The following is a 22,587-nucleotide window of genomic DNA, read 5'->3' as shown; positions in this document are numbered from 1 at the left end:
TGTGCTCTGATTTTTGTATTTCATTAATGTAATAAAGGATATAATATTTACACCATATGTATTCAATTGGGGACGATAATTCCCACAAGTGATGACCCCAACCAAGGCAGATGATAAGCTAATCAAGAGCAAGATAATTTTGCCTATTAATGAGGACACTACACCTCCAAGGCATTTACTGGGTGCTTCAGAAGACTTTCACACTATACCACAACTGGTTTTAACTTTCGGCCAAGTGCTGGGCACTTTGCACCTTATGCAACTCAAACGCAGTTTGCCCTCGACCTGCATCACGCCTTCAGTGATGCGTAGTAAATTCATAACACCACTGTACATACTGCAACAACCTGATCTTGGGTTCCAGTTTCTTGAACTTTCCCTTAAGGCCTATGGAATTCAGATGGTAAATGCAATTTGTCCTCCCTATTGGAGGAGGGTATAAGATGAACATCAACAAAAGCAAAACGAGGATAATGGAATGTAGTCGAATTAAGTGGGGTGATGCTGAGGGAATTAGATTAGGAAATGAGACACTTAAAGTAGTAGAGGAGTTTTGCTATTTGGTGAGCAAAATAACTGATGATGGTCGAAGTAGAGAGGATATAAAATGTAGACTGGCAACGGAAAGGAAAGCTTTTCTGAAGAAGAAAAATTTGTTAACATCGAGTATAGATTTAAATGTCAGGAAGTCGTTTCTGAAAGTATTTGTATGGAGTGTAGCCATGTATGGAAGAGAAACGTGGACGATATATAGTTTAGACAAGAAGAGAATAGAAGCTTTTGAAATGTGGTGCTACAGAAGAATGCTGAAGATTAGATGGGTAGATCACATAACTAATGAGGAGGTATTGAATAGAATTGGCGAGAAGAGGAGCTTGTGGCACAACTTGACTAGAAGAAGGGATCAGTTGGTAGGACATGTTCTGAGACATTGAGGGATCACCAATTCAGTATTGGAGGGCAGCGTGGAGGGTAAAAATCGTAGAGGGAGACCAAGAGATGAATACACTAAGCAGATTCAGAAGGATGTAGGCTGCAATAGGTATTGGGAGATGAAGAAGCTTGCACAGGATAGAGTAGCATGGAGAGCTGCATCAAACCAGTCTCAGGACTGAAGACCACAACAACAACAACAACAACAACACTGGAACATTGGACTCGCAAACTTTATTGTTATTATCGGACGTGGTGCACAAAACACGTTCCAAAAGTACATGCACACACATCACGAACAGTATGCTTCACTGAGTATGCAGACCAACAGACATCCGCATTCAGTACGTGCTACTATGAGAAACTATTGGTGACAAGCCTTCATCCACTTGCTAGCACCACCTGTGATCACTGATTTCTGCAACCGAGTTTTCTGATGCCACGCTCAAACAGATTTGGACAAGCCAGTTAGCTTTCACAGTAAAAGGTGGCGATTTCTAATGCTTCCTCACGTATTGACTCACAATTACTGATCACGGATCAACTTTATCATGTTTTATTATTCAGTGATGCAAGCAGCCCCCACAAACTGGACATCATCATTATGGACACTGCAGCTACGTAGCAGCAGCAACTCAGGTAAGCTCCGGCACTTTCAGCAGCACCCAACCTGCCAGATAGTGCACTTCACTAGGTAATGTCAACAAGCATGCAAAACTGTGGGGGTATATTCTTGCTTCAGACAAATGGTGCACAAATGCATGAAGCCAAGCAATTTCCTAAATGGGGGCAGCAATCAAAATTAGGCATAACTGATCACTCCACAGCACTCTGCCTGGCCACTACTAAAAAACAATTCTGCCCCACTCGAAGAAGATGTACCACTCAAACTCCACTACATGATGACAATTTACTTTCTTGTAACAGCAATGTAGCTGTCTTAAACACAGCTGACGAGCACTATTCTTCACGGTGTTTCTATGTTGCATCAGCTGTATGTCAAAGACATGTGTAATGAGCTAGTTTATTTAACTGACACTGGTTCAGACGTCAATGTTCTCCCTGCAAGATCAGAAAACTATTCATCCATAAAATCACAGCTCACAGCAGCGAACAATTCTAGAATTCCTATGTTCAGTCACCGATGTGCTGTCATGAATTTAGTATTCCCAAAGGATTTTCAATGGAATTTCCTGATCTCTGACGTCGCCATACTCGGTGCGGACTTTCTCCACTGTTACAATGCAAATGTGTACATACAGGAGGTTATTGTTCACAAGAACAAAGGAATTTTACATGGTCATATGATAATTCTAGGAGAGACTTCTGGATTTCAGCATGTTCAGCAGTAGATGCAAAAACTACCTCTGTTAAAGGAGCCCCGTAACTTCCTGTCCAGTGTTAGTGACCTATTTCCAAAGTTACGAATATGCTTGGCGTCGCGGACAATGAGACCCTGCGTGCCTACATCTCTCACGGTGCCACTGCACTTGCTATGACTCAAGAGCAGAGATGACGCCACTCCCAGTACAAAAGAGGGCATAGCAGAACACCAGCCCACGCCACAGTTTAAGTAAAACATAACACTAAACATCATATTTCCGCAGTGCCAAGGCCACTGGTTGCTTACAAGGCCCATTGGTTGGCTCCTAATAAGTACACTGCTGCAAAGAAAGACTTTGAAGAATTTCTGGTAGACACACTGACAGGCCTTGGGCATCTCCCCTACATCTGATTCAAAAGGAAGATGGTACGTGGTGTCTATGTGAGGACCACCGTGCCCTGAATGCACTCACCACATTGGATCGCTGTCCTGTTCACCACTTACATGATTTTACAGCTGTGTTGGCAGGCTCCCGAATGTTCAGTGATACTGACTTCCAAAAAGCCTATCATCAAACTCCCAGTAGCACCAGAGGATATACAAAAGACAGTAGTAATTAAGCCTATTGGGCTCTTTGAATATGTATGGATGTCATTTGGTCTTAAGAATGCTACAGAAAAATGGAAACATTTTGTCAGTGATGTTCTCTGCAGCCTGAGTTTCTGCTTAGCATTGCAGAATGACATGTTGATTTTTTTGCATCTGCTACCGAGCACGAAACTCAGGTACGGACTATTTTTGAAAAGCTTTCTGATTACGAATTGAAGATAAATAATGACAAGTGTGTGCTTTGCAAACAGGCAATGGACTTTTTGGGACATCAGATGACTCCTGCAGGTATTAAGCCCTTACAATCTTAGGTGGACTTCTTTCAATTCATTCCCATATCAGCATTTATGTTGTTTCTTAGGCATGTTTCATTTCTACAGGCAGTCGTTTGTTCATGGTGAAGTGAGCCACATATTGCAGTCTCGATTTTCACCTACCTGTTGCGGTTGTTTGGGGGAAGAGACCAAACAGCAAGGTCATCGGTCTCATCGGATTGGGGAAGGACGTGGAAGGAAGTCGGCCGTGCCCTTTCGAAGGAACCATCCCGGCATTTGCCTGGAGCGACTCAGGGAAATCACGGGAAACCTAAATCAGGATGGCCGGACGTGGGATTGAACCGTCGTCCTCCCGAATGCAAGTCCAGTGTGCTAACCACTGCGCCACCTCGCTCGGTCACCTACCTGTTAGTGCTGCCACCAGCACTTGTACAAACCAATGGTATGCAATACAACTTTAAAAAATTATGTTCCCTCATAAGGAGCAACTTTATCACCACCAGTTGATGGAATAAGTTTAGAAATAATCCTTTCTAAATTTTGTTGTATTTGAATTGTAAATCCTCTAAGCAGATTGTAATGTTGAAATTAGATTTTGTTCCTACGTAAAACCACATCCCTGAAAACCATTTTGGTTCCAGACTGGTTTTACACTAGTGAATATGAAAGGCAACCTGATAGCTTCGTGGGAAGTCCCCATACAGAAGGGATAAGACAAGGACGGTTATGGGCCTGCATGAAATGAATACAGAAGGCGAGAGACCAAGGGGAAGTCAAAGACACAATTGCTGATAGGAGTCGAAGAAAGATTTGTAAGAGAGGAGAAGACTGTGTCTGGGTGGTGACAGAGATATGGTGGAAACTGGAGAAGATGGAGAGACTCATGTTTCAAGCCAGCCCTTGACATTAGTGGGAAACTATACAAGGTAATAACAATGATGATCTGTTTATACCAATTATTAATGTTTGTCAATAAATTATAGAGTCTTTATAGATTAACTAGCTGCAGCCCACAGTGTTATCCATGGTTAAACAGTTATTTATAAAGAAATGTTAATGCCAAAACTCACTATCCATGTGTATGCGCCATCAAAAAAGTTATCTCCTGTATTGAGGCGTGAGCTACTTGCGGCCCAGCAAATCGTGCGACATCGGAACAGTAGTCACATTGCCCATCCCACAGGAACAGTGACTTTTTAATAAAAGATATCCTACGTGTTAATTCAGGGTATAGGCTACTTCCATTCCTAAGTTCATCCATTTCTGTCCAGCTTCTTCAGTTTGAAGGAGTGACAAACATACTAACTTGACAAAGAAAGAAAATAAGCAGTATCTAGTTCAGCATAGTGCAAATTTTATAATATTTGTATGTTCAACAACATTATCTGCCCTCACGTGTGCACCTGTTACCAGCAGATACACTGGGATATCCTAATGAAATCCAGCCTCACTAAATGCCTACCATGTTCTACACGTAAAGACACAATGCCTCTCTGTCGTAAAGCATTTAAATGACATTGTCATCATGAGACTTCAAGTTTCTCAGAAGCTATAAGTTACGTCTGATGCTCAGCAGATAAAATGCAAAAGGCTTGCAAGGAAGTACAGATTAAACACTTTGAGGGTTGTATAATCACTGTATTCATATTACGTAGGACATATTAAACAATAAAAGCGCTTGCACAAATACGACACTGTTCAAAATTCAAGGAGTAAATAGCTTTTCATAAGAGTAATTATTCTTCCACTTTTCGTGTTATGTTCTTAAAATCTTGTAAAATTTAAAAGTAGTCTATGTTTGGATCAGGGTATATGCTAATCACATATCAAATTTCTTCCAAGTCTGTCCAGCTGTTTAAGCGTGAGGGGGTAACAAACATATTCACACAGAAACTTTCACATTTATAATAAACTAGCTGTTACCTGTGGCTGCCACCGCATATCAGTAGTTTTGTTATGGTGAATAATAGTAAACAAGCTAGTAATTTATAAATGTCTGAGTATATAACAGTGCAGAGATGTAGGTATTAAAACATATGCAGTTGTGGAATGTAGGTAATGAATGTTTTACTTATTCTGCTGTATGTAGAATCTGCAGTCGTGCATTATATTTTTTAATTAGTACTGGATCTGAGATTTCACTACTAGAGCAACACATGCCAACCATTTCCTCCTTCCACTTCAATGCAGTATGGTGCCTACATTTTCTATCCATGCCCCTAAGATGACCAATTTATCATTTACACAGTCAAATACAAGATCATAATGAAATTCAGCCTCACCAAAAGCTTCCATATGGAAGGGTGCTACACTCTCTGTTTGCTCTACAACCTTTAAATGTTGCTACCATTGTGAGTCTTCAAGCATCTCTGAAGTTATAACAGACGTGTAACACTCAGTGCCTAAAATGTGATGAGCTTACGACTAATGCTACTGTGGAAGCATAGATTCAACACGTAGAGGATTGTATATTCATTGTATTCATTATGTTTAATCTTATTATGTAGGACATATTAAACAATAAAAGCAATCACACACGTAAGATACAGTTCAAAAGTCAAAGACTAAATAGCTTTTTCAAAGAGTAATTATTATTCTATATTTAGTGTTATATTATTCAAAGCAATTTTTGTGCCATGTGCAGCATTCAAGCTACCTGCATACCAAATTTCATCAAAACTGGTTCAATGGTTTGGTTGTGAAAGTGTAACAGGCAGAGTTACTTCCGTATTTATGATATTAGTATGGAATACCATCACATGCTAACAACATAACAGGAAGGGATTGATAACTAATTATCCTTTTCAATTTATACATTAGAAGTAAATCTGTAGATGGAATGATTTATTGAATAAAGGTTTGTAGCAAAAACTTATTGGTCCATAAAGTTACATAGCCCCAGTTTTGAGGTGAGGTTGGATAACTTCACCCAGTTTTCTGAGTCTATGATCAATTTAAAAAATTATATCATGATAGCACATACTTTTTTTATCTTAAATCTTTCAGCTGTGAAATGCTACTATGAATGCTGATTGGCTAGGACAAGATCTGCAAGAATTGGTTCATTTATATTATAGCCCAAGGAACTATTACTATTCACTGGACATTTATTAAGATGTGCTTCCCTGAGCAGAGTAGAGTTTAGTGTGTGGCAAGGTCACCTACATGTTGCTTATACTGAAAATGCCTAGATGACAGCTATGAACATTTTTCCTCGTTCAGTGTGTGACATGACTGTAGACCTTATTTTCCTGTTAGCTAGTGTTGAACTTAGAATTGTCAGCACATTTAGTGTGTGCACTTGTTGTAAATCCCATGTTAAATCTGAAGTAAAGCTCTTCTGATTATTAGAATGAGAGTTTTATTTTTTATAGTGAACACTAAGTTCACTGAGAGTCACAAACTTATTTTTAAGTATCTACTTTTTCTCATGTGGAATTCACATAGTGTTTCCAGTTGGTTATGCTTAGTTAAAATTCTTGATATTTATGTTATTTTTAGTTTTAAAAAATGAATGGTGAACGTTTCAAGTTTATGTAAGAGTTTTATGTATGGCAATTCGAACCAATTCTATAAACTTTACTTGTGCATGTAGCGAAGTTCTGAAAATCAGCAAAGTGTGTCAAGTTTCCTGATGTTTTGGATCAAGAATGGGCCCAGAATATGTTGCCAGCAACACCAGGGTTCTCAGAAGCCTAATAACATTACTCTGTAGGATGAAAATATCTGTTGTGGTCACTTCGAGGAGAGAGATACATAAAATTGACATCTTACCATGTACTGGATCTGAACGGTCAAGATTACTCCAAAACACTGTTTAAATATAGAACCACATATTAAACTAATATTTTCACCCTAAAAGAAGGTAGTTCAAAATTCAGAAGAACGCAAGGTTACACTGCCTACAACAACACAATACATTTTAAAGAACTGTGATATTAAAACCAAACTTTTGGGAGATGAAATCCTTACTTAAAAAAAGAAGCAGATAAATTTCAGCAAGGAAGATATTTTCCATAGTAAAACTTTATGACTTTTCAAACACTCTTCATGTCAGCTAGGGAGTTAACACCAGTTTGTGTAACTCAGTCCTTAAGCATTTATGTTTGGTATGTCTGGTTTTGTATTTAGGTCAACTTGAAACAAAAATACACAAATAAATAAAACTGTGATGAATGGTTATACATTTAACACACTTTAAAACATCATTGTATACTTAACCAGTGTTACATTATGAAAACTTAGTACATATATAACTTGTGATGAATCAGATACGGGTTAATGATGGTAGGAGTCAGGAATTATCACGAAAAGTTGACAAATTTATCTTCAAGCATTACATCATGAGTATTTATAATTTATAAGTGAACACTCAAAAATGAGAAATCTGACAATCAGGACAGAAAACAAAATTGTTATGTCTGGATTATTTCTTTTGTGAGGTAGATTTCAAATATGATCAAATATATAGCTTTGCTCTGAAAGATATAAGAAAACCTAAATTCAGAATGTTACATGTTAACAAAATATGGAACAAATATGTCATATGTAACATAATGCCACCTTATGAGTATGTTACAAGCACAAGTGTTCGGCACTCTTTTCTCCATTAGCGTATAAAAAGCAAGTTAAAAATTAAACATAGTAGTGCAGAAAATATTGGTTTTAGATTATTCTGGAGAATGATACACTGCCCATTTCACTAAATGTTTTCCACTTAGCTATAGGAATTTTTAATTAATGAGTTCACAATTAACCATTTATTTCACAGATATTAACATGTTCAATTAACAATGGCCGCATCACTGCTACCTCCAACCAGAACACTAGAAGGTTCTTTGCCCACAGCTCCTGTGCCTTGTTTTTCTTCTTCTGAACCAGGAGGTGGACGGTCATCAGGTGCTCCACGTATACGGATGTTGTAGCGTTCTTTGTGCTCAACCAGTTCACGTCCTTTCGAGACCAGTTGTTCCTTAAGTGTTGCTATCAAACGTGTCAGCTGTTCACTGTTGTTGCGTACAACAGGACAGACATCAGCTACGGTCATCTCACAAAGGACTCCACTCACTAGTCGATAGCAACGTCGAGCTGGGTCTGCAGTTTTCAGAGTTTCCAGGACTAGATTGTGTTCGTGCAGATCCTGCTCCAGCTCAGATAGCTTCAAAGCAAGTTGACGTTGTTCATTTCTTAATGTCTGGAACTTCTGTATCACTTCATCTTGTGTTAGGGATGGTTTCCCTTTATTCTTTGGAGCATTATCACTGGTAGTCGCCATACTATTAACTGAAATTAAAAGAATGTGTTGAGAGTAACTTGAAATTGATCAAAGTCATGAAATTTTAAAAGTAGTGAAGTTAATGTTTGAAAAAAAAAAAAACAGAGCACATGATTTTCTGTAGTATCTATAGGATTTTTCCATTAACCCCCCCCCCCCCCCCTCCCCCGTTTTCCACTCTTCACAGAATCACTTTGATAAACCAACAATTTTCCATTGTTGGTTATATTATCTGTACATAAACATAGAGCGAATTCTCCACAGCAACAGGCCTTACACTCCATTCATTTAAGTATTTTTAATCCCCTTTTCTCCTTTTCCCAGAATACAATATTGGCATCAACCAGTTGTTGACACCTGGAAGCAGCATCCAACATCAGAACAATGACCATGCACAATTTTTGTTGTTAATAGATATAGCACAGTGCTGTAGCCAAGACGCTAATCACATTTTAACACCCGTTGAAAGACAGAAGAAGCTGTGCCTTCCACAACTAGCAAGTTTGAACTACAAACTGATTTGCATTTTCCACAAAATATAACAAATCATAGAATAAACACTGTTCCAAAATAATGCACTGGTTATGGTACTGTGAGGCCATGCATAAATGAAACAAGTTCACAAAGGAGTGTTTATCTTGTGATTCTTTGGAGAAACAGGGATGGTTTATCAAAATATAACAAATCATAGAATAAACATTGTTCCAAAATAATGCACTGGTTATGGTACTGTGAGGCCATGCATGAATGATACAAGTTCACAAAGGAGTGTTTATCTTGTGATTCTTTGGAGAAACAGGGATGGTTTATTCAATTTTCAAATCAGTCAAGATGCTCCACTGTACATACAATCAGGTGGCATGAGAGTTCATTCTGTGGTTTATTCATTTCGTGTGTGTGTTTTGTGAGTGTAAATTACTTCATTTTTGGTACCTGCTGTATCTCTGTTTCACAACAAGACACTATTTCAAAATTTAATTTTCCATTTTTATTTATTTTGTTACCAATGAGTAACTACAAATAATGGATTCAAATATAAGTCACTTAGGAATGAAATCAGTAGGAAGGGCAAGGAAACTAAGTGAAATGATTGCTGCAAAATTAAAATGACTCTTAGGGAATTAAAAGTAAAGGCGACAACATTTTGAGTGCAAAAGAAATTCCAATGTTAAATTGAGAGAAGAGAGTTCATAAATGGCAAACATACATTGAATGCCTTCAAACAGTGGAGGAACTGTCTGATAATGTAATAGAAGATAGAAAGTGTGTTGAATTGGAGGACACAGGGGATTCATGGTGTATTTCTGGGTGTACAACCGAGTTGTTTCCGACCCAGTAATCTCCTTCAGTTGGTGTAAGTTGTGCTGTTATGTGCACTCACTGCCTGGACTCCAACTAGACAGGCACTTGGTTTATTAAGATCTCTCAACCAAAACTGGGAAATGTTGAGAGAATGTGCATTGCATGGAATATCAGTGCAGGCTCTGAAAAACTAAAAAGAACATCAAAGAGCGTAGAGGGCACCAGGAGTCAAATACACAACTTGCAACAAGTAGTGGTGAGAGATCAACAATATTTCACAGTATGACTGAGTACACATAACAGAACAACTCGCAGCACCTGAAGATGATGATTAGTTCAGTCATAGAAATATTTTGCAAAAAGGGAAACAACAATTCAACAGTACACCCCAGAGCACAACATTAACCAAGGGCACTGAGAAAACATGAGAGATCATATAGGCCACCCAATATTAGTCAGAATTTGACACAGCTTTGGAAGCTTTCGGATGAAACATGGCAGAAGGGGGCAGGTAACATTCCTACTGATTTCTGAAATTACTGTGGGAAGTGCCAAATGAGCAATTACTGAAGATAGTGTATAGAATCTACAATGCTGGGAAAATGCACATGACTTTCAGAAGAATATCAACCAAGTATTCCCGGAGATAGCAAAGACAACCAGTCTGGAAGCTTATGCATCCAAATTACTGACTATAATGATGTAAAGAAGAATGGAAAAGAAAACTGATTATCTGTTAAATGACAATGAATTTAGGTTTAGAAAATATAAGAGCTGCGCAAAGGCTATTCTGACATTACACACAATAATAGAAACATGAATTGTGAAAAATCAAAATGCTTTCATAGGCTTTCTAGAGAAAGTGTTAGAGAATGTGAAGTGAAACAAGATGTCTGAAATCCTCAAAAAACAGGTACTGCTATGGAACAACAAGAATAGCACAAAATATTTAGAAGAACCAAGAGAGAACATAAGAACACAGCAGTGATCAGATTAAAAAGGGCGTAAGACAGAGAGTTAAGAGTTTTTCTCCTCTACTGTTCAATAAATATGTCAAAGAAACAATGAAGGAAATAAAAGAAATGTTCAAAAGTGGAATTAAAAATCAGGCTGAAATGATATCAATGATAATATTTGTTGCTGACGTTGCTGTTCTCGGTGAAAGTGAGTAAAAATAAAAGAATCTGCGAATGGGAATAACAGTTCACTGGGCACAGAAAATGGATTTAAAGTAAATCCAAGGCAAATGAAATTATCCTGCAGCATCAGAAATGATATAATTACCAAGCTCTGCAACAAATTTGGGAGCCGTGTAGTACATGAAGTGAAGAAATTCTGCTGTGGACAAAGCAAGGTGGATACAAGTAGCAGACTTGCACAGTCAAAGAGAGCATTCCACATCAGAAGAAGTCTACTAGTATAAAATTCGGGATGAAGCTGACAAAGACATTTCTGAAAATGTATTTCGAAGGCACAGAACTGGAAATGAATAATAAAATGAGGGAAAAGATACAATCAAAGTGTTTCACATGTATGTTACAGAAGCATGCTAAAAATTAGAAGACCTAGTGAGGTAAAACATATAAGATTTTCCACAATATCAGCAAGTAAAGGTATATATGGAAAATAAACTAGAAGAAGAGATTACATATCATTAAGATCTTTGGGAATATCTTCCAAGGTACCAGAAGAAGCAACAGAGGGCAAAAATTGTAGAGAAAGCCAGAGATTAGAATATACATAACAAATAACCGATGATTTAGAGTTTAGCTGCTGCTCTGAGATGAAAAGGTTGGCACAACATAAGGAATTGTGGCAGGCCACAACTAGACAGAAGAATAATGACCTAAAATAAATGTTTAAAAGTTATCTTGCAGTGTTCAGGTGCCTCAGTGGTAAAATGCTGGATCTTCTCCCCTTGACTTGAATGCTTCAGAGAATCTGTGGTTGGCTTGATGCTGTTCAGTTTACTTATACAACGAGTAATTTTTTTAGCCAATTAGTGTAACAGCTACATCCTGTGAATAGAGAGAGGGAGGTGGGTTACATATTTCTACTAGCACAAGTTGGTAATAATGCATGGGTGGTTTATAGAGCAGTATGAGATTGCTATTCTTGACTGACCTCATCCTGATTAAGATGACATTGGTAGGCTTCTTTTTGAGCATTATGACCACCCTTGAATTTTGGAGATAATTTATGGTAGAACTATCATAATTGTGGTCTGTTTCAAAACATCTTATGATTTGTTGAAAGAATGAGTCATGTGAATTTTTTTACTAACAAAAATTATTATTAATTACTAGGCTCATGCTGGTTTTGGCAGCTCTATTGAAATCATTCACTACGCTGAAAATTACAGAGTCATATGGTACGACACCAACAAATTTGCTACGTCTTTATTTTCCAACGGAACACATCCAAGCATCCTCTACAGGGAAGACAGAGACCAGGGAGGAATCAGTGTGTTGTTACAATCCCCCAAAACAAAACAGGTTCGAGGTGCTGTCTTTCAATGAAACTGAAACTCAGCCAGTTGGATTCACTTCACCTGTTCGGCAGAAACCTGGTTTGTCCCGTGTCAAGAGGAAGCAGATGCAAAAGGGCACAGATCTCTTAATCATTGGCAGTTCAAAAGTACAGTGCATAATGATTCCCATTAGGGAAATGGTAACAAGAGACAAGAGGAATACCAGGTGCAATTAGTGTGTATGCCTTAGCGTCTCATTCAACATACTGAAAAGCCTATTCTGGCACAATTGAGGAAACTGGGTGCAGCTAACTGTATATTGTCATGCGTGTTGGAACAAACAATGCCTGTTGTCTGGGCTCTAAGCTCATACTTGGATCATTTCCAGAATTTATCACGGCCCCCTGGTTGTGAGTCGAGTGGAAGGAGTGAATCGGAGACCAACAATATTTCACAGACTGACTGGAGTCGAGCCATAGGGTTGAGAGCTGTAGGTTGCCTCTAAAAGGGTTAGATGTGCACACAATGGCTTTCTAGGTTAGGTGATTGACCATCCAGTCCAGATAACAACAAATATAGGAGACCCTAAAGTTTAAGTGTCAGTGTAAGCATAAGTTAAGGTCCAAAAGAATGCTCCCCATGAGCAAGAGTATCAAAATTGTAGTAGTAAACTGCTGAATCATTCGGAACAAAGTGATAGAGTTTGAAGTGCTCTTGAAAATCAGGGAAGCTCACATAATACTAGGCACAGGAAACTGGCTGAAATCTGAAATAGATAGCAGTGAGATTTTTAAGGAAACTGATGTGTATATTAAAAGGACAAATTAATGGGAAATGAAGATGATGTATTTGTCACAACAGCCTAGAAACGAATATCCCTTGAGAGAGAAACTGAAGCTGCAAGCGACACTATTCGAGCAAGACTCGGTATCAAGGGCAGGCATAAAATTATAACAGGGTCCTTGTATTGACCACCATATTCTCCTCCTGATGTAACTGAAAACTTCAGAGAAAACCTCACATCACTTGTATGTAAATTCCCTAATCATACTCATAATCACCAGATGAAACTTTAATTATCCAGCAATCAATGAGGAAAATTACAATTTTGTTAGTGGGGGCGAACCAACACCCTGTGAAATGATTCTAAAAGCCTTCTCTGAAAACTACCTAGAACAGACAGTTCAGAACACCATTCATGATGGAAATATCTAGATCTGATGCCAACAAACAGACCTGGCTTCTTTGAAGAAGTCCACATCAAAACTGATATCAGTGACCGTGAGGCTGTCATGGTAACAATGAATACTAAATCACAAAAGACAACTAAAACAAGCAGAAAGATTTATAAGTTCAGCAAACTAGTCACAGAAACTGTAGTGTCATATCTCAATGAGGAACTGGAAACTTTTAGTAATGGCAGGAGCAAGTAGAGGAACAACGGCCAAAGTTCAAAAGAAAAGTTGACAATACATTGAATAGATATGTACCCAGTAGAACAGTTCATAATGGGACATATCCTCCACGGTATACAGCCACTGTAATGAAACGTCTAAAGAAACAGATGACTGCATAAAAGGTATAAAGCACAGCATAGGGCTGTAATAGAGAGATGCTGAATGAAATACTTTTGGGGGCCAAGAGAACAATGGGTGAAGCCTTCAATTACTACTGTAGCAGAATACTGTCAAATGATTTTTAACAAGACACAAAGAAATTAAATTCTGTTCATAAGTAATGGCTGTTAGTGGCACCACAGTGTCCAGTCACCCAAGGATGGGACAGGAACTGAAATTGAGAGTAACAAGACAAAAGCAGAAATCCTTAACTCTGTTTTCAAATGTTCCTTCATAAAGGAAAATCCAGGAGTGCTGTCCCAATTTTGTTCTCATAGCACTAAAAAGATGAGTGAAACAGATGTTAGTGTTAGTGGCATTGAGAAACAGCTGAAATCATTAAAACCGAACAAAGCATCTGGGCCTGATGGAATCCCTATCAGATTCTACACACATTCAGAGCTGAGTTAGCCATTCTTCTGACTATAATCTATTGTAGATCCACGGAACAAAAATTTGTGCCTAATAGCTGGGAAAAAACACAGGTCACACTGTCTACAAGAAAGGTAGCAGAAGCGATCCACAGAATTACTGACCAAAATCCTCCCCATTTGTTTGTTGTAGAATCTTAGACCATATTCGAAGTTCAAACACAATGAGGTATCTTGAACAGAATGAACTCCTACATGCCAACCAGCATGAAATTCAACAACATAGATCATGTGAAACCTGACTAACACTTTTCTCATCTGACATTCTGAAAGCCACAGATCAAAGCAGTCAGGTAGATGCAGTATTTCTCAATCTGTGTAAAGCATTTGACACAATACCACATCTACATTTATTGTCAAAGGTAACATCAGAAGGGGCAACAGATGAAATGTGTGACTGGATTCACAATTTCTTGGTAGGGAGGATGCGGCACGTTATCTTGGATGGAGAGTCATCGGCAGACATTGAAGTAACTTCAGGTGTACCCCAGGGAAGTGTGTTGGGTTTCTTGCTGTTCATTTTATATATTAATGAGCTTGCAGACAGCATTAATAGTAACCTCAGACTTCTTGCAGATCACGCAGTTATCTAAATGAAGTACAGTCTGGACAAAATTGCACAAATATTCAGTCTGACCTTGATAAAATTTTAAAGTGGTGCAATGACTGGCAAATAGCTTTAAATGTTCAAAAATGTAAAACTGTGCACTTCACAAAACAAAAACATGTAGCATCCGTAGTATCCTATTAATACATTACTAGTGAGTCACAGTTGGAATTTGTAACCTCATAGAAATACTTTGGTGTAACACTTAGTAAGTACACGAAGTGGAACAATCACAGAGGCTCAGTTGTGGGTCAAGCAGGTAGCAGATTTCAGTTTACTGGTACAATTCTAGGGAAGTGCAATCAGGCTACAAAGGAGATTGCTCACAAATCACTTGTGCAAGTGTGTGGAACCTGTACCAAGTAAGACTATTAGGAGATAATGAACATATACAGAGAAGGGCAGCACAAATGGTTACAGTTCGCCTGGCCCATGGGAGAGTGTCACAGAGATGTTGAAAGAACTGAACTGACATACTCTTTAAGATAGACAGAAACTGTCCTGAGAAAGTCTAATGACAAAGTTTCAAGCACAAGCTTTAAATGATGAGTCTACGTGTATACCAGAACCCCCTAAATATAATATTAGATTAATTACAGTACACAAAGAGGCATTTAAACTATGTATTGTTTTTCCCCTGCTCCATACATGAATTGAATAGAAAAAGCTCTAATAACTGCTACAGTGGGATGTATCCTCTGAATTGCACTTCAAGGGGTTTGGAGAGTACAGATATAGACGTAGTTTCAACATTAAAGGTGTGACTATTTTTACTTAGCATTATTGTAAAGGATAATGTTAAAGACCTCTTATGAATGAAATATAGCGCACCTCTGCACTCTGGTATTGACAGCTGACACTGGTTAGTGCATTTCCAAGAACAGTGGATGGACCACTATGAAATGACAGAACGTCCTTCAACAATGTTTTAATGGGATTGGGCAGACTTGTCAACACACACACACACACACACACACACACACACACACACAGTGATCTTAATGACAGAATCCATGATGTTTTAAGTACATCACCTGAGAAAAAACTGTCAATTATTTACCACAATGTTTACATCACTGAGACAACAACTCAGATACTTATGATGAGTTTAATTTACAATGGTAATAACATTTTCTACATTCAAAATGAAAACCACCTTTTCTAACTTCAACATAATGGAAAAATAAGTGTTGTCTTAACAGAAACCCTGCACATCATCAAAGATTGACTTCTGGATATAGGCTCACTAGAATAAACAAGGTCATTGTCTCTGGCTGTTCTTATATACTGTCATCCAGCAAATAACTTCCTTGGTCTGTCAACAATCCACTTGCCTGGTTACATATTTCATTACACTCCATTTCATTTTCATTACAGTGACAACTCCCACAATGCTATTTACTTTCAATTTGTTTGTGTTTCAGTTTCTTCTAGTATGCCTTCACATGCCCCAAGTCCTCTGACTGACACCCTCTGGTTTTGGCATTTAAAACCTATGTCTCACAACCACAAGTCAAAACAGGGAATACACATAAATAAAATTTCCATTTCAAATGTGTTGGTAAATTTATGTTAAAAAATACAACATTATTTACAAAAAGCATTGTATACCAATTTTCCTTATTTATTAGTCTACAATATGTACCTTTTAACGTATTACATTTTTTAAATCACATTTTGGAACTTTTTTATTTTCCCTCATAAATATGTTGTTGGTGTTTTGATTCATGGAGTGTGTTCTCTAAATTCTCTAAATGGATGTTAGTGGGTTGTAAAAATTTCACTGGACAGTTTGGAATAGTTCCAAAGTTATTAAGACCTGAAGTTGGGTCTGAAGATAGATTGCCAGATGCGGGTTGCAATTTCCGGGTCACGCCACCTTCTTTCACAAGTCATAATTCTGGAACTAATTGGCAGGGGAAACTAATACTTTGTACACGAGTGTTCCACACATGGTAGAATTAGTGTACTGAATTTCAGTCAAATCTCAGACTATGAGCTGGAGCCCCTGGTTGAACTGACATGGAATGACCTGCTTACATTTCTGGATTACTTGTTTCAATATTTTTGCAGTATTCTTTGTAATGCATCACAATACTAACATCAGAGCTGTTCCTAGATAGTAAATATAGTCTCCTTTTGTCCCATGATATCTTTATTCCTTGTGCAATCCATGGTTTATTTTTATACTTCTATTTGATTTGAGTTATCTTCAGTGGGAAACAATTTGCAAATGAGCAAGTAACTTTATTAATCAATGCTTTCCAATTTCCATTTGAATCAGAAGTATTAAACCATCCATCCAAAATTCATGAGTTTGAGCCATCTCCTAAAATTCACAGTTTTTGACTGATTTATTAGCCTCCTGTACTCAGATTTAATAGATTTTATATTCTGACAAATTTCAACAATTAACATAAGATATGCATGTCATGATCAGATAGCCTATTTGCTATTGGTTTTGTGATATGATTTTTTTCCTTAGATTTGTCTACAAAACAGAGAGTGATGTGTTGTCACAGGATAGTTTAATCAGAGTGGGAGTGCTATGGAGGTGTTCAACAAACTCCAATGGCATTAACTACAACAATGGTGTTGTGTGTTATGGAAAGGGTTACCATTGAAATTCTGAGAGCACACATTCAAAGAAGAGTCACGCGACCTATTACTTCATCCCACACATATCTCATGAAATGACCATAATCAGAAAATTACAACACACATGTACAGTTGTTCTTCCGATACATCATTTGTGAATGGAACAGAGAAAGAGGAAAATTTTAGTAGTAGCAGAGGTACCCCCACCATACACCGTAAGACGGCTTGTGTAAACAATACATACTGATATCTAACTTCAACCATTACAGTAGTCGGTGAAGTTTATTTGCACTAGATGCAAACACAACACTGTCAGTAAAAGAAAGATGGTATAGATACGCAACATTAACACTAATTATATCTCCTTATTCCCAGTTTAGAGCTCTGATAAATTTGCCAAGGACTGCTCAGAATAGCAGCAAGATAGAATCTTTTGGCCAATTCCTCTTTCAATGCTGAACTCTCATTAGAAAGAATAAGTCTTTTGGAAACTGCAGCAGCGAGTTCCTAAAACTCTCCCAATAAACTCAAGTCGAGCATTCACCTTCCCTACCACAGTTCTCACATGCTCGTTCCATTTCATATCACTTAGCAACATTACGCCCAGATATTTAAACAATGTGACTGTCAAGTTGTACACTCCTTATTCTGTATCCAAACATGACAGGTTTGTTTTTTCTACTCATATGCATTAACTTATATTTTTCCACATTTCGGACTAGCTGCCGTTCATCAAACCAACTACAAATTTTGTCTAAGTCATCTTGTATCTTGCTACAGCCACTCAGCCTTGACACCTTACCGTATACCACAGCATCACCATCAAACAACTGCAGACAGCTGTCCACCCTGTCCACCAAATCATTTATGTATATAGAGAAGAACAGCAGTCCTATCACACTTCGCTGGGGCACTCCTGACAATATCCTTGTCTCTCTCTGATGAGCACTCGCTGTCGAGGACAAAATAATGGGTTCTACTACTTAAGAAATCTTTGAGCCGCTCATGTATCTGTGAACTTATTCCATATGTTTGTACCATCATTAAAAGCCTTAAGTCCCATAGTGCTCAGAGACATTTGAACCATTAACAGCCTGCAATGGGACAGTGTGACAAATGCTTTCCGGAAATCTCTAAATATGGAATCTGCCTATTGCCCCTCATTATAGATGGCTGTATATCGTGAGAAAAGGGCAGGCTGAGTTTCTCGTAAGCAGTGCTTTGTAAAACCATGCTGATTCATGGACATAAACCTCTCAGTCTCCAGAAAATTTATTCTGGAAACATGCCCAGGCTGTGGCTAAGCCACGTCCATAATATAATATCCTCCTTCCAGAAGCGCTAGTCCCACAAGGTATGTGGGAAAACTTTTGTGACATATGGAAGAGAGGAGACGAGATACTAGCAGAAGTATAGCTGTGAGGACAGGTCGTGATTGGTTGGTAGAGCAATTGCACAGAAAGGCAAACATCCCAAGTTCAAGTCCCCATCTGGCACACAGTTTTAATCTGCCAAGAAGTTTCATTTACATTCATCACTGCAGAAACCTACATGTACGTCTTACTTCATATTTTGCCACAAATTCTGATGACACAGTTAATTTCTATCATAACAAACGAGATACTAGCTTACTTGGTTTACGAACAACAGGAAATTACGAATGAAGATTATGAAATCAAACAACGGAAAATCCAGGAAGGAATCTAACAATATTAGAGAAGGAAAGTTGCTACTCACCATATAGCAGAGATGCTGAGTAGCACATAGGAACAACAAAAAGATTATCACAATTATAACTTTCAGCCATTAAGATCTTTGTCAACAACAACAACAACAACAACAACAACAACACACACACACACACACACACACACACACACACACACAAAAAGAAAAAGAAAAAAAACTCGCACACACGACGGCAGTCTCAGTTTCAGTTGCCTGAGACTGCAGTCGTCTGTGCGAGTTGCATGTGTGTGTGTATTGCTGACAAAGACCTTAATGGTCAAAAGCTATAACTGTGAGAATCTTTTTGTTGCGCCTATCTGCGACTCAGCATCTCTGCTATATGGTGAGTAGCAACTTTCCTTCTCTAATATTGAATGAAGATTATGACTTGATACCAGCAACCGACTCATTAAGTCATTGTATTCAGTTACCACTGTTCAACATGCAAGCTGCTGCCAATATCGGTATGCAACACAACAGCTGCAGACACTGTAAGTGCACTTTGCCAAAACTCTGTTCTCTCAGAGGGCACATTAGTTTGCTAGCATTCTTTTAGTAATGTTTTTGAGTTACTGGTGACATAATCCATTGCTCAATTTTCTAGGCTTCTATGTCCACCATACTGATGATGTTAAAGGTCTATTGCAACATTATTGTGTTGTCCAGTATGTCCATGTAATACATTTCAACTAAATTTTGGGCTTGTTCCTTGTGCAAGGCCCTGATTGGTTAGTGTTTTGTCACTAATGGTTCTGGTATTGGTGTAGTGTGAGAAATAGATGGCAGAACACAAGCTGTAACCATGCTACTGAATGAAGATCCACGCATGGAAGAAGTTTAACAGTAAGAGAATAACAGAAACATAGCAGGATTTCCACGAAGTCTGGAAACAGTCCTCAAAATATATAAAAAAACAAAAACAAAAAGGATATATGACTAAAGTAAATTAAATGAAATTGAGAAAGACTTCAAGAGAAATAGCCCGAGAAATTTCTACAGAATGTTCAGAGAAGATATAAAGGGTTATCGGCCTCCTAACAGATGCTTCAAAATAACAACCAGACTAATCTCTAGAAACAGACACTATAACTGTGAGAAACCTTAAAAAAGAAACTACACTTCACAAACTCGAGACCAAAACCAGATTCAAAACCACATACAATCATATATATAAAGATCATGTGACTTACCAAACGAAAGCGCTGGCATGTCGATAGACGCACAAACAAACACAAACATACACACAAAATTCAAGCTTTCGCAACCAACGGTTGCTTCGTTAGGAAAGAGGGAAGGAGAGGGAAAGAAGAAAGGATGTGGGTTTTAAGGGAGAGGGTAAGGAGTCATTCCAATCCCGGGAGCGGAAAGACTTAATCTAGGGGGAAAAAAGGACAGGTATACACTCGCGCGCACACACGCACGCACGCACACACACACACACACACACACACACACACACACACACACACACACACACACACACACATATATCCATCCGCACATACACAGACACAAGCAGACATCCGTAAAGCAAAGAGTTTGGGCAGAGATGTCAGTCGAGGCGGAAGTACAGAGGCAAAGATGTTGTTGAATGACAGGTGAGGTATGAGCGGCGGCAACTTGAAATTAGCGGAGGTTGAGGCCTGGTGGGTAACGAGAAGAGAGGATATATTGAAGGACAAGTTCCCATCTCTGGAGTTCTGACAGGTTGGTGTTAGTGCGAAGTATCCTTACAGCACATTTTTGAGCAATGAAGACTTACTTTCTTAAAGATGAGTAACTTCAGAAATGACAAAGCAATGGATTGCTTTTCACAGTTAAAACCTATGACATTGGTTCTCCTATGACCCCTGATTTTGGCAATGAATAGGACACAAAGTGAGTTTACTTTGGATATGTCAATACTGGCGGGTAGAGTGAGCAGGTTCAAGTAGTTGCATGTTCAAGTAGTTGCAGGTTCCAGCCATTATGCAGAGATGAAGGGGCTTGCACACAATAAGACTAATGTCGAGTGAAGAAATGCATCAAACAAGTATTCGGACTGAGAGCCAAACCAGCAACCATCTGTTAATATTCTACATTCTAATACAGTGTTTTGTATTATACATAAAGTATTCATTACACTAACTATATAGTACAAGCAGAATATCTAGTGCACACCATCAAAATTTGGCAATTAGGCCTATTTGAGCTTTGTAGCTCACTGACAACAGACTCATAATACACGTGAAGTTTGTCACTGATAAGTACACTCAATTTAAACACAAATATAGCAGTAACAAAACTGACTTCCCTATGCAGGAAAAAATCTTACTCTGGCACAGGAAAGTGTAAATCACTACAGCAACAAATCTTTGAATATGTCTACAGTAAATTAAATGTGGTTAGCAGGCAAAATTAAATTTAAAATGCAAACATCTCTCATTTCTGCTTGACAGATTCTACAACACAAAGGGATTTAAGAATTATAATATTTTGATGTGCGTTTATATGTAAATAAATATAAGCAGAAAAATAAATATAAGTCATGTAGAGAGAAGAACATTTAAAAAATATGAAAACGTTATTTATGTATTGCAGATATTCTACATCGGAGGAGCAAATTTCGAGCATAATCTGTTAATCTTGCAAAAATTCATTTCACTATGAACCTGAACGTACTTTTTTCTTATTTATAAACTGTATCCTCAGTATCCCTGCTACATCACCTCTTGTTAAGGCAAACTGCTTAACATCAATACACCGATAAATCGCAAAACGATCTTTCAAAATCAAATTAAGAGACAGTACGATGTTCTGTCACCCAACAAATAGAAAACAAGAATGATTGGAAATGATCTCATCTTATTCTCAAACCGTAGATGAGGGGTGTGTGAAATCAGGGATTGTTCTCAAAACAAATCAATGCGGTAAAAACTGCAACAAGTTGCATTTCCTGCAGTGACATTTTTGACTACGGCCGGCATATTTTTTATTCCCGTAAATAAGAAACATCCGGCTAACAAGCGCTAAGTATATCTACTTCAAGGTGTATCCTAAGCTCACACATTGTAATGTAAAAGACAGAAAAATACAAAATATATCAAGTAATTACAAAAAATAAAATTTGATTATACCACCTAACCTCAAAAATTTTCAGTCTAGGTCACTTACTGAAATCTGAGAAACCGGGAGCAGTTTCAGCAAATAGTTCCTTACAAATGTGCTGTGCGAAATTACAATTATCGAGCAAAAACCATAATCAATAAATTACGTTCATTAACTAGCAAACTAGAAACACCACTACGATCATAAATTCAACGAAAACACGCTTGCTTAGTTGCGCAGTCCACAGATATTTTGATATATGTTTGATGCTCTTAGCTTAAATATCTGTCGCAAGATTTTATTGCGACTAACGCTATAATTTTGCGTGATAT

The 22,587-nt window shown here is 38.0% G+C and overlaps 1 protein-coding gene across 2 annotated transcripts; it reads right to left on the bottom strand.

Moving 5' to 3' along the window:
- Positions 1 to 7,134: 7,134 nt before the first annotated feature.
- Positions 7,135 to 22,511, bottom strand: LOC126481477 (prefoldin subunit 2-like). 2 transcript variants are annotated; one of them, XM_050105256.1, is made up of 2 exons: positions 22,293 to 22,511; positions 7,135 to 8,424 (listed from the first exon to the last, which is right to left on the bottom strand). In XM_050105256.1, the coding sequence occupies exon 2, from the start codon at positions 8,414 to 8,416 to the stop codon at positions 7,925 to 7,927; it is 492 nt and encodes a 163-aa protein (XP_049961213.1). In that variant the 5' UTR covers positions 8,417 to 8,424; positions 22,293 to 22,511; the 3' UTR covers positions 7,135 to 7,924. The 2 variants fall into 2 exon arrangements, with proteins under 2 accessions (XP_049961213.1, XP_049961212.1); XM_050105255.1 differs by having other exon boundaries at positions 22,322 to 22,511.
- Positions 22,512 to 22,587: the final 76 nt, after the last annotated feature.

This window comes from Schistocerca serialis, chromosome 5 (genome assembly GCF_023864345.2).
Source record: "Schistocerca serialis cubense isolate TAMUIC-IGC-003099 chromosome 5, iqSchSeri2.2, whole genome shotgun sequence".
NCBI lineage: Eukaryota > Metazoa > Arthropoda > Insecta > Orthoptera > Acrididae > Schistocerca > Schistocerca serialis.
The sequence above is the reverse complement of the archived record's forward strand: the minus strand, read 5'-3'. Positions and strand labels throughout refer to the sequence as shown.

Excerpts from the sequence above, each read along its gene's own strand:
- LOC126481477 (XM_050105256.1), bottom strand. The coding sequence starts at position 8,416 with ATGGCGACTACCAGTGATAATGCTCCAAAGAATAAAGGGAAACCATCC.